This window comes from Gallus gallus, chromosome 1, assembly GCF_016699485.2.
Source record: "Gallus gallus isolate bGalGal1 chromosome 1, bGalGal1.mat.broiler.GRCg7b, whole genome shotgun sequence".
In the NCBI taxonomy this organism is placed as follows: Eukaryota; Metazoa; Chordata; class Aves; order Galliformes; family Phasianidae; genus Gallus; species Gallus gallus.
Window position 1 is genome coordinate 91,316,872 of NC_052532.1, and position 12,798 is coordinate 91,329,669.

The window sequence follows — 12,798 nt, forward strand, 5'->3', positions numbered from 1 at the left end:
ACAAAGATAATGAGATGGTTTTATTTACTAAAACCTTTAACTCAAACTAAGCATTAGATTTACTCCAAAATAGTCAGAGAAAAAAAAAATGCTTCTTACTAAAGAAAAAAAAAGAAGAAGAAGAAGAAGCATTTTAAGTGATTTTTCTACAGAATTCTCCAGATATGTTGTTGAAGTTAAATACAAAACTAAACTGGGAAGCCTCCCAAAGAAGCACCTGGAAAACATCTTGGCAGAGCAGGGTAGCACTTGCTTTCCTTTCTTCTTTTTCCACTTCAGGCAAGGGGAGAAGGCAGTGGGTTGATTTATACTGTTGCATTGACAGCCAATGTTCAGTTGTGTGTAATGTGGTGTTGGATTTTACATTGCGCAGATGTTCCTGCATGTAAAAGGTATATTCACATAGCCAACCTAAAGCTAAAGATGAATTTGTGTTGCAGGCATGGGACATAACATCTTTCTTCATGAAAGGATTGCTACAAATGTAGACTTTTTTTTTTATACCTAGTCATAACTATACTGATGCAATAGCTTTTATATTTGATAGATCATCAGAGGTCTGTTACTGCCATACAGTGTTCCATTAGAAGCAAGACCTTCAGGTGGCCTGCAAAGATCTGTCCTATGTTTTTGGAGGAAGAAAAAAAAAAATGTCCTTTTAAAGAGAAGAGCTTCCTTTTGATTTAGCCATCATTTTTGTCACAATTTTTTTAGTCACCTGTTAGCAGTACAGATTAACATGACTTAGTTGATGCAAATCTATAATGTAATGGTTCATCACCAATGGATTCACAAAAGCAAAATATACTTTTTTTTCAAATCCTCGCAAAAATTGAATAGAAATCTTAAAGTATGTAACAGTGTACAGTCCTCATCATACATTGGCATGAACAAAGAAGCTTACCCCTTTCTTTGTATTTACAGAGGCACATATACATGTGTGCATGTTGAAAAGAAATAGCTAAATTGCAGTGCTCCTTCTATTTTTTCAAATGCTTGCCTTCCGAAACTAGTAATGTTTGCTCCATTTTGGGAGAACTCTTAGTTTCCTTTTCCAGCTGTGTATTTGCAGCTCTTGATTTCAGTCACGCATAAAGTTTGTTATGTGAATGTATACTCATATTACCTGGCAGAAGTTAGATACAGAAAATGTTATGGTTTGCTGCTGTCGTTGAAGGGTATTGGAGAGATTGTAAATCTGCTGGATTGGAAAGGAAGGAAGGGAAACAAAACACCTTTACTGTTGTTTCTTTCAAGCTCTGAATTTTTTCTGTTAACAAGAACAACTAGAAATGAGTGTCAGGCTATGAGTAACTATGGAAAAGTCCCTGTTAAGCTCATCTCCCCACCTCCCTCCATAATGTTCAGCATTCAGACTATATCAGCAAACCACATATGTGGTAATATTCACTTTTTTTTTTTTATATGGAGCTTCTCAAAAACCTCAGACAACTGTAGAATACTAAAGCAAGTGATTATCAGTTTTCTTTCCCCTAAAATTAATATTTTCCTACAATTTCAAAGTGCACCTGAGTGAGCCCATTATTCTTGATATTATAGAAGGTGACAATTGAAAGCAAATTGTATTGACAGACCGTTATTGAACAAAATTGCTCAACAAGAACCATCAAGGAGCAATTATGCATATTGAAACTCAACTATAATTTTATGGTACTCCAATAATGAGAAAAGTAACCATTAATTTTTTTTTTCAGTTAATGCATTTTTCCCTACTCTGGATTCCAGTACCTAAAAGTGGCTGTATTTTTTGTTGAACGAAAATTGCTAAACCTTTCTTGCTGACTAACAAATTGATTCTTTTATTGCATTCTCTAGAATATCTGAGCCAAATGGCTCTTCTAGTTTTTTCTTTTCAGCATCAGTGCTATTTCACTGGCATGTCTAGCCTATAAACCCTATACATAATGGCATGCATTTTTGGAGTACAGATGCTCAAGCTGAGAATGTATGTGGACTTTACCATTAGGCAGGCAAAAAGTACTTCACAGCCAAAATATGGATGATCAGTGAGTAACATAAGTAGTGAGATTATGTTTTGATTTAATAACATTTAACTTGAACTGTAGAACAGGGATGGAGCTCTGAGTGTAGGACATGAAAAAAGGAGGTCTCCATTCTCCACCCTTGCTAAATAGCTCATTTCATGCCCAGACATCATCATAAGCAGTTCCAACTGTTTTAGTCCTAGAAGAAGTTCAGGAAAATATTACTGAAACCTCTTTCAAGTCAATATAAAGTGGCCCTTAAAAAGCCTAGAGATGTCAGAATGGTTCAAGGGTATATGAAGGTTTTGAAAAATAGCATAAGACTCTCCAATACGGTACTTATATATACTTAGAATAGTTCATGTGGCATCTTTTAGAGCTGTTCTTCAAATGTACTGGCTCCTGTTCTTCTCCCTGTGCAGGGACACGTAAGACCATCTCACCCTAATGCTGAAGGTGTTTCTTTTTCATTTCTTTTTTTAATGTTCATGTAAACGTAAGCAGCAGAAATGAAACAAGTAACTAACTCAATATAAGGAAACCTGAAGAATATTATTTTTCTGGACTTAAACGGCTGCAAAGTATAAATGCAGGAAAAAAATCAAAATTTGATCCAGTTATTATTTTAACCACTGTTTCTCCATTACATACCTATCTCCAACTAATGAAATACTGCTATTTGTTCTGTTTTTTATCATCTGCTGCATTCCCTTTGTTTCTCTCACGAAAAGACAAGAACAAGAAAACGAATCATGGGAACAATGCGGCTGCTTTCTTTTTACAGTTCTACTTTCTTTCCTCAAAAGCTTCCAGAATCTCTTCTGTAGGCACACGAGAGGAGTGAATTAGGAGGAATCAGAGGCTGCAGAAGCTGGAGGCTGCTAAAACTTCTTTTGTCCACAGTACATTCTCCTGTTGTTGTGTGAGAACTGGAAGAATTGTTTGCAGCACTTTGGGTAGTGAGTGCAAACAGCCACACAGTGGGTTTTTGTGTAGTAAGTGTAAAATATATAATATAAAATTATACAATAATATACCATGTAAAATTACAGAAAAACAGCTCAAAGGACAATATTTTCAAATTGTGATGATACAATGGACACATGAATTCTAACCTGCAGAAGTGATGGAGCAGTATTTTCTTAGAACTAGAGAGCAGATTCAAAGATTTTGCTCTAAGTGGAAGAATAAATATCCTATTTATGGAGGCATTCAAGGCCAGGCTGGATGTGGCTCTGGGCAGCCTGGTCTAGTGGCTGGCAACCCTGCACATAGCAGGAGGGTTGAAACTACATGGTCATTGTGGTCCTTTTCAACCAAAGCCATTCTATGATTCTGTGTTGATTCTATGATTCTATTTATGTTAAAAGTTCTGTTTCCATAATGGGAATGAAAGATGTAGTTAAAAGTAAAGACTGTAGAAATGAGCGTGTACTAACTGCATTCTTTTTGGTGGATTAATCTTACACAAAACATTAATTAAAGTGGGCTTTGCTGCATTATTTAAAATGACAACAGGAGACAACAAGCTGAATATTTTGTCATTGATATGACACTTCAAATTCTCCTCCTTATTCATCACTCTACCACTCAATTAGATTACATGCTATCAAAATCCCGTGTAAAAAAAGAAAACTAAAAACATATACGCTGTGAATTTTAAATGCAGTTGCTACTTCACATCATTCTGCATCACACAGCTTCCTTTTTTTCCTTTTCTGCTTATAAAAAAAAAAATGTCAAGCAGATTGATCAGCGAAAAACACAGAACTGTAACATGAATTCTGAGGCGGCATGACACCAATACGGGATGTTTGTAATTTATGCTGGTTTTGTTTCTTTGGCATTACAATAGAGCCGTGTGGGAGAATTCTAATGACAAACTTTCTCAGGGAAAAATGAATACTTTGTCAAAACCAGTCAGCCGCCTGTCACAAGGTGATGTTTGCATCAAAACCACAAATAACCCCAGAACCTCCTGCAGATTCATCTAAGTTTTGAGTAATGGAATCTGTGTTCCTTTTTCTGGATCACGTAAAGCACTGATACTGCTCTCATGTGTTCATTCCAGCTTCCCAAGATGCAGGGAGTCTGACAGGTCTGCCATTGCTGCTCCTTTTGCATTGTGCAAGCAGAGGATGCTGTTTTCGCCAGTACCCCAGGCAGGTGTCTGGCAGGGGGAAGAGTGAGGTAGAAATAGTTAGAGTTGTACAGGAATTACAGAAACAGTCAAAGTGGGTATGCTATCAATATGCCATAATAAATAGGATTGTAGTTTCACATTGGTGCATTTAGTATGTAGTATGCATACTTTAAGAATCTTTTGTTACAGTACTCCCCACTCGAGCACTTCTGGGTATCTGAAACTGCTGCAAGAACGGCTTGTTTTGCTGACATGATCCTTGAATCCACTTTCAAACCATTTTGTATTTTGTTACTCCAACTCAACCATGAAGATGAGTGCTCTCTTCTGGCAGCATCTGCAGCTTTTAACTCCCAGGTGCTCAACTTTTATTCTGAAAAAAACCTGACACCATTTTCAGTGTCCTTATTCCATGCCTTCTCCTATATGGATCTTGACTGTAAAATGAACCTGGTTCTTATTCACGTGCCTATTTCTGTATGAAAACACGCACCTGAGTTAGTCAAGTCTTTAAACTAGAGAGCTTCCCCAGCTCCCATCTTGTATTGCCTTCCACTTCTGTTCGTCTTTAAACCTGTTCCCTCAAGTAAGGTTGTCCATGTTTCATCTGTGTAAGCAATCATAAATATAGGAAAATAATTCAGTGCCTTCCAAAATTACATGGCCCCATGATAAAATACTCTGATATCTTTTCTCTCAGAGACTTCTTTACCCCATCCTATCAACATTGATTCCAGTCCTTGTTCTGAGGATGAAGAATTCATCTTTGTCATTATCATGAGAACAACATGGATTTTCATAATCTAAGTAATATTTACATCATCTTCTTCTCATTCTTCTTTTTGTTAGGTTTTTGTTTTGTTTTGTTTTGTTTTGTTTTTGCTGGTTAGTTTGCTGGTATTATTTGTCAAAGTCATTTTTGTGCTACACTTTGAACCAAAAGCAGTATTCTGCTTTGTACAAGATTCAGCACAGACCTTAATCTTTATATCTCAGGTTATACCAAAGTATATAAAAGATAACGTCTGCTCTTTGCTGTTAAAATATGAAACTAACAGCAACTAACCAAGACTTTATTTTATGGCAGTCCTGTGCTGGTCACCACCCTCTGACCTTCTAAAGATTAGGCATCCCAGATTGTGCTTTATCATGTTTAGGTCATCAGAAGTTGAGCTGTGCTTTCAGTTTGCTTCCCAGATCTGGAACTGATAGGGTCCAGTGGCTATTCATATCAGGATCTCTGTTTTTCACAGAGTTCAGTGCCATCTGTCCACTGCCTGCCCTCGGGACCAGTGGCTCTGTCTCTGGATAGAGATGTCCAGTGGGTAGAGATGTCCTTGGATTCTGTCCTTGGATTTACCAGAGCTGCACATCCCTACACCTCATCCACCTTCTCCAAAGCCGACTGCTAGTCCCCTTCCTTCATCTGTGAATGGGAGAGCCTGTTCACACAATACAAGTGCACAGTGGAATCACTGAAGTGCCTCTACAAGGTACTGAGCTGTGGACCAAAGTACAGTATTTTGTGCTGGTAACTAAATGCAGCCTGACAGAGGGAACCATGGATGGAGAGGGCCACTTGATTTTCTGAACCTGTTTTTCCACACCTTTGAAATCAGGCTGTGTCTTACCTTAACTTTTCTGACACTCGATGTTATTATATTTGTAAAATATTCAGAAATCATTGTATAAAATTTGCAAAGCTGTAGAAAAAGAATTGTTTACTGGGAAAAGAGCCTATGTATTACCATTTTGATGATAAATGTATCCACTAGAATCTGCTACATAGCAGTTTTATATTACCATATCTTTAAAGATCCAAAACACTAGCCGAAACAGTTTTGATCTACATATACTCCAAACATAAATATCACACTGACTGAAAGTGTTATTGCATGGACTGTATACTGTCACATTCTAGCTAGGGACATGTAAATATCTTCAGTGAATACTGCAGCAAAATTACAATAGTTTTTGTCAAATACTGGCGTGCTAAAAGATTGAGTAGTTAGTATTAGGATCCAGACTTAAGATCTTTGCTTAAAGCAATCAAGGGATGGAGCTGGGTTCAATTTTTGGTATCATGAAAGTCTACAGAATCTTTCTAGTTTGAGATTTAGGTAGCATGGAAAAGGATTCAAATTCAGCATGGGGGAAGTTAACCTGCACCTCTGTGACTAAATTTATTGTTCATCAGCATTACTGAAAGCTTAATGATATGCAGATCTTCCAATACACAGTGACCTGTTCGAAGACAGAATGCAATTTATATTGGCATGTTTGCCAAATCATACACCTCCTGTGATATCATATGGAAGAGCTGATGTTGTGTTTGTGTTCTTGAAATGAGTCGTTGCTATTAAGTAGTATTTTCATCAGGAATGACTCGATGTGTTAAGGCATGTCATTTCAAGTGACTAAAAGATGATATCAAGCATTTTTAAAAGTCATAAACATTATTCAGACAAAACCTGAAATCTCTTTTTAAAATCTCCAGATAAATGCATATATATTTTATACATTTCATATTTATTTCAGCCTTGAAGTGTATACTGTTGGTCTGAGCAAAATGAACGGCAGTTTGTTGGGTGGTTTGGGGGTTTTATTTTGGGGAAGAGGAGAGGAATCTTTGTTTTCTGAGAGAACATAGAAGAAATAAAAATTGATTCGGCAAAAAAAGTATGAAAATAATTTATATTAAAGGTTATGCATCTTATGTGCATAAAAGATCTGATGAGAGCCAAGGAATTACTAACAGAAAACTAGGAGCATTGTTTCGAAGTTCAATAGCTCCATTTGTCATTCTCTTCAAATGTAAATTTTTCATAAAATTTTTATATTTGTTGATTTACCCAAAAAGAGAAATTTCTGAGTAACTGAAGCCTGAACAAATTTAGTATCTGAAAGCCAGCTTTACATCCCTATTTATTGCAAGATGCTGCAGTCTGTAACACTTTAGAAATTACTACTTGCTTGAGAAAACTTGCATGTAAAGGCAGGTTCTGCATATAATAAGATCCTCTAGCATGAGGCTGCCATTTGTTTTTCTCTAGAAGATAGAATATTCCTTTCATATGGAGATTTCAATCCCTTGACAATAAGTAAATTGTAAATGTACAGGAATCTAGATCATTCATGCACTTGAAACTAAAAAGAGTAGGCTCTACTACTAGTCAGTATAAGTAAAGTGAGGAAAACATTAATTTTTAAAATGATCTGATCTCTACAAGCTTAGAAGCACAAAACCAGAGTTTAATCAACAGATGCAGATAAAAATAAATAAACTGAATAGGTAATAGATGTGCAGGTGAGATCATTTAAAAATAATAATATATATATCTTTTTAAAAAAGCTGATAATTTGGTAATTCTTCAGTTACAGAAAGGCTACTGATAAAGATAAAGAACGCAGCTGAGAACTTCCGCACACACACACTCAAACATGTCTACTGTCTGAACATTATTAAACACTGTTTTATTTATTGAGGACCTAAACATGTGAGTGAATACAACAAGAACACCAAATTTTATTAGGAGAAATGAAATATTGTGAGGGACTCCAGAAAGACAAAAATAAGCCACATCAGCGAGCATCACTGGTGCATGTGGAATTCAGCGTTGACACTCAGGGAAGGGAGCCTCTAGGGACTGCTTTAGCAGTGGGTTGGACTAGATGATCTCCAGAGGTCCTTTCCAACCCCTACAGTTCTGTGATTCTGTGAACATAGAAACTGCTTTTAAGTTTTTTAAATACAAGGTGAGCTGTAACAGTGTAGGAAAGATAAATAGCTGGGGCTTATTGTATATTGTAGACAGTTTAATTAACACCTCCACTATTAATCAAAGTGAAGAGAATGCTGCCATGTACAGAAATGGAAAATTGTGCTGGAATCTTCGTAATGCCATTCTGTACTTTCTCATCTTGAATGTTGTGTTTCTTTGTCATCACAATGTCCAAATAAAACATAGTGGTAATTTCAAAGATGGGGAGAAAATCCTGAAAGAGGTTTCTTTTGGATTTGAAAAATACCGGAACAGCTAATATTTACAGCAAGTGGAAAGGAAGGACTTGCGTCTTTACTACTTGGAGCATCACTGATTTCACGTAAACCCCAAAAGGGACAGGCATTGTCAGGAAAAGAAAAGTTTCCCAATTTGAGACTTCCTACTTCCTTCCCTATCTTGTTAACATACATTGCATAGAGTAGAACATCTCATGTGCAATACTTGCAGTTCTAAAACAGACCTCACAGTGCAGCCTGGTTAGCATGCCTGTTGAGCCTCTCCTATTAGGCAGTTCCAGAGTGGTGGCTTAGGCTTGGATATAAACAGTGAAACAGTACTTAGTAAAGTGTCAAGGTTAAAAGTTTGTCTTCGTATTTAGGTGTTTTCTTAAGAAATTAAAATAACTTGTAATTCAATTTTAAAGAAGTCTGAATTTGGATTTGATGCCATCCTGGAACCGAACAAGGAAGCTATTCTGGTTAAGCAAAACTTTTACTTGAGTAACATAATGTACATGCACAAACACATGAACTCAGAATTTGGCCGGATTAAGGAAACATGCACTTATATGTGCATATATTCACTCCTAATCAAGGAGGGCTTTTCTGCATTAACTCTATTTTTATGTCTATCTGTATGCCCTTGAATTGTTAAGATACTTTTCTTTGAGAAGGAAAATCATGGCACTGAGTATGCAATTTCTTGGAGATGGCTTATGATTCTTTTTCCTTGCCTCAAATGTGTTCCAAAGTATTGTTGAAAGATACGTTTCTGTCTAAAGTATATTTAAGTTAGATAGAGCTGTTCTTAGTGAGAGGTATAGCAAGAGTTCTTGTTTGGAAGTAATGGGCACTTTTTTCATTCTCTGCAACGTGGGAATGCACCAGAGCAAATGATGCACAGTCTGCTAATTCACCATTATTAAACAAAAAAGAAAAAAGAAAATAATTCTTAGAGAATAACACAAGTAATTACGTTTGTAATATAAATGAGGATTTTGAAAATGGGTAACATATTTAAATAATGTGACTAATCTGTGCCTAACAGCTGGAAATATAAAAACCCCATAATATGCCTGTAATCCTAATGTGTTTCTTTGCTGTTTTGCAGGCAGACCAGTAATGATTGTAGTTGAATATATGGAGAATGGATCCCTTGACTCCTTTCTACGGGTGAGGTACCATTTTGTGATGGCATTTGAATAAGAAGTCATCTTAGGTTAAGATTTTAAATCATTTATCATAAATTAACTCCTACATAATATTATTCATGGAATTTTAGTGAAGAATAGAAGCATTTTCCCCAGGGTACATTTCTATGGTACAGTGATACATTAGAGCATAGCTGAAAAAAAGATTTAAACTTAAGAATATAATTGATTTATTTTACAAGAGTAGCTCCCATATTTAGCAAAATGTATTTTGATTTGTGCTTTTGTGAAGGAAAAGATAAATTGAAGTACAAATACCTAGGCTTATGGAAGCTGTTCACTTTGCTCAATCACCTTCAAAAACACTTTGTTTTGATTCTTTTGGTTGGTGAAGTGTAGAATAGACTTGGTAATTGATTTATAATTATTTATGGTTACTTGCATTTAACAAATTGAATTAGCAAACAGTTTATGGGTGAAGTATCCCAGCACTAATTAACCCCAAAAGGTCACTCCATAAACATTAAAGAAGAGCTATAGGAAGCATGAAAATATGTTGCTACATTTGTATTTATCTTTTCTTAGAAAAGTAGGAAGGGGTGAGCCCCTAACCTAAACTTATCTTAAAATAATCTCTTTGTTAAATCAACCATTGGAAATGCTCCGGAGACCTAATTGCATAACCTCTGTGAATGATTTGACTGGCGAGTATTTCAAATTTGTCTTAGAAAGTAAATGTCAGTCCTTACCAGCCTAACACTTTGCCACTGCAATCTTGCTGAATGCAAGGTGGGACCGTAGACAAGGTCTGGGAATAGATGAGGACTGTGGTTTTGTGGACGTGTTTGAAAGGGTGTCCCAAAATGCCAAGCAGAGGTGTTCAACAAAGAGAAATCTAGATGATGATGATGAGGGATGCTATGATAGCAGGAAGAAGGAAATGATAAAGGAAAAGAATGAATAAGCAGGAGGGAATGAATACCGACACCTTTGAAATAAAACTAATACGAAGAAATTAGAGAAAGTCATGCAGAGAGCACTTATTTGACAGCAGTTTGGGAAAAGATCTAACCACAAGAAAAGAACAGCATCTGGAACAAAGGATACTACTTTGAAAGCACATCAGACCCATTATTTCAGATATTGCTAGACCTTTTTTTTCCATTCCTTTTGCTTTTGGTTGTTCCATTGTATTTTTCACTCTCAGCATCCCTTGCTGTCCTCTTCACTGACTATGCTGAATAACATTTTGTTTTTATCTGTCAAGACATCTGACAGACATCTAGTTTGTTGCCAGAAACACACCAACAACACTATTTCTGGTGAGAATTCGACAATCTGTCAAAATGAAGTTATTTTTTGGATGTAGTGTGGTACTGTCAGCATCTTCTGGAAACTGAATTGGTTTAAAAAAATCAGTCCAGTTGCCTTTCTGGCTCATCTCACTATCTGTCTGCAGGAGGCAGACAGACTTATGCTCATCTGAGGACCTGGGGCTTCTGTGTTCTGTAATTTTATAGTGTTGACCCAGAAAGATTTGCCTGAGCCCAAAATTGTGCTCTTTGTGCATGCATTGTATGTGCGTGTGCAAAATTTCACACGAGAGAATAAAAACAAATAATGAAATAATTGATTCCATAAAATTACCTTTCTCTGAGCTGCTCTATTATATCTACGTATGTTATTATTCACATTCATTTATTCATCAGAACAATTACTACTTATTGAGATACTTTAATATCAACTGACATTACCAAAATTATGATGTTGTTGTGAAGCAGTACTTCTCACATTGCATAAGAAATTGCAGACAAAACTGCTGGGGGGAAATGTGAGCTAATCATTTCTGCAGCTGGTTTCCATGTGTATTATTTTAGAGTTTTAATTCACACTTCTGATACGGTTTATTCTCCTAAAATAGTTTTTCAAAGGATTTTAGATAATATTCAGTGTCCCAAAGCACTGTAGATATATCATCAGTGTTTCTGTTAATAATTAGAAGAGCAAATGGCTTCAAAGTAACCTCTTTAAAAAGAAACCCAGCTGCTTCATTAACAATAGTTGTTTCCTGCAGATGTAAGTCTACACTTTTAAAAGCTTTTGTGAAGATAGAAATAAGTGGAGAGGTTTTATCCTTAACAATCCTAGTGAAAGATATTGGGTGAGTGTAACAGTTTTTATGTGCTGAGGTTTTGAAGGCTTATGATATTATCTATCTTCCTTATTGTTTAAAATAATTACTTGTTATAGTGCAAAGTCTTTTTATAGAGAGACAGTGTGGAAAAAAAATAATTTCTTGCCATAAGAGAGACTTCCTCCATGCCACAACCTGCAGACGTTAACCAGCACAGCCCTCCAACCTGTCATTCTCCAAAAGCATGCAAAAATGGATCAATTACACTTTCTCAAAGGGAAGCCCTGTGATGTGATGAGCAGTGTGAGTGCAGTCCAAATGACTCATCATGGAAGAGATTTTGCAAACAAGTTATGCCAGGAATCCTGAACTCCTAAGTAGAAGTCCCCTTGAACCTTAAACTTAAATTCTTTATAGTCTTCATTTCCTTGCTTTACATGCAGGGAAATAAAGCACCAAGATGTTAAGTGATCTTCACAGTATTCTGCAGGAAATGCATGGCAGAGATCAGAAATTAAATCAGTTTCCCGGAATACCGGGCCAGGGTACACCCATCTTTCATCTCTATTAGTGCTGTGTTTTGGTTTCAGTTATGCGGCCAACTCTCCGAAACTACTGCCTTGACTGCTGATCTCTGCATGAATTAAACTGCGAGCTCAGCTAAATTATGCCTTCCTCACCTCACAAAATATCCCATATTCTAAGCTGTTAGCTTTGAGCTTTTGGGTAAAAACTGTTGGCATGCATTTGCAATACAAAGATGCTGTAGATATTTTCATTATGGGAAGACATCAGCTCATTAGAACCAATTCTGTAAGATGATGGCAGTTAACTACAGCAGATTGTGCACCGTGAGACATCCTAAATTGCTGGAGACGCGTGGAACCTGATTTCCCACCAAAGAAAGAAAGAAAGTAAGAAAGAAAGAAAGAAAGAAAAGAAAAAAAAAGAAAGAAAGAAAAGCCAGCATTATTTTTGCAGTTATATAAAACTAATTATTGTAACATGAACCTCGGTATCATTTTTTCTCATGTAAGAATGATACATAGGAATATTCTGTGTGTGGCAAGAGATGGGCTGAAATTTCAGCAATTTCCTCTTCCGTTACGAACTTCATGTGCGCTATACTTTGGCTAGGACAGATGTCCTTATGTTTCTGTCACCCACCTGTGTAACAGAGATCTTAGCAAACACTTATCCTTCAAGCACGTGAGGAAAATAAGAAACACGTGAAGGGTTAAAAGGGCAGATATCAGAACTCACAGAAAGATGTACTCAGTAGTTAGATAGGATAGTTGCAGTCAGACAAGTTTTCTCATTCTGGTTGATGCAGTGTATAAAAGTGACAAAAGACAGTCAAG

At 36.4% G+C, this 12,798-nt stretch overlaps 1 protein-coding gene across 8 annotated transcripts in view; it reads left to right on the forward strand.

Moving 5' to 3' along the window:
- EPHA6 (EPH receptor A6) overlaps positions 1-12,798 on the forward strand; it is a 498,846-nt gene that overhangs the window by 416,516 nt on the left and 69,532 nt on the right. For all 8 annotated transcript variants that reach the window (XM_015297990.4, XM_015298005.4, XM_015297999.4 and 5 more), the window contains one exon: positions 9,264-9,325. In XM_015297990.4, coding sequence (XP_015153476.2) covers positions 9,264-9,325 — 62 coding nt within the window. The remainder of the gene's footprint in view (positions 1-9,263; positions 9,326-12,798) is intronic.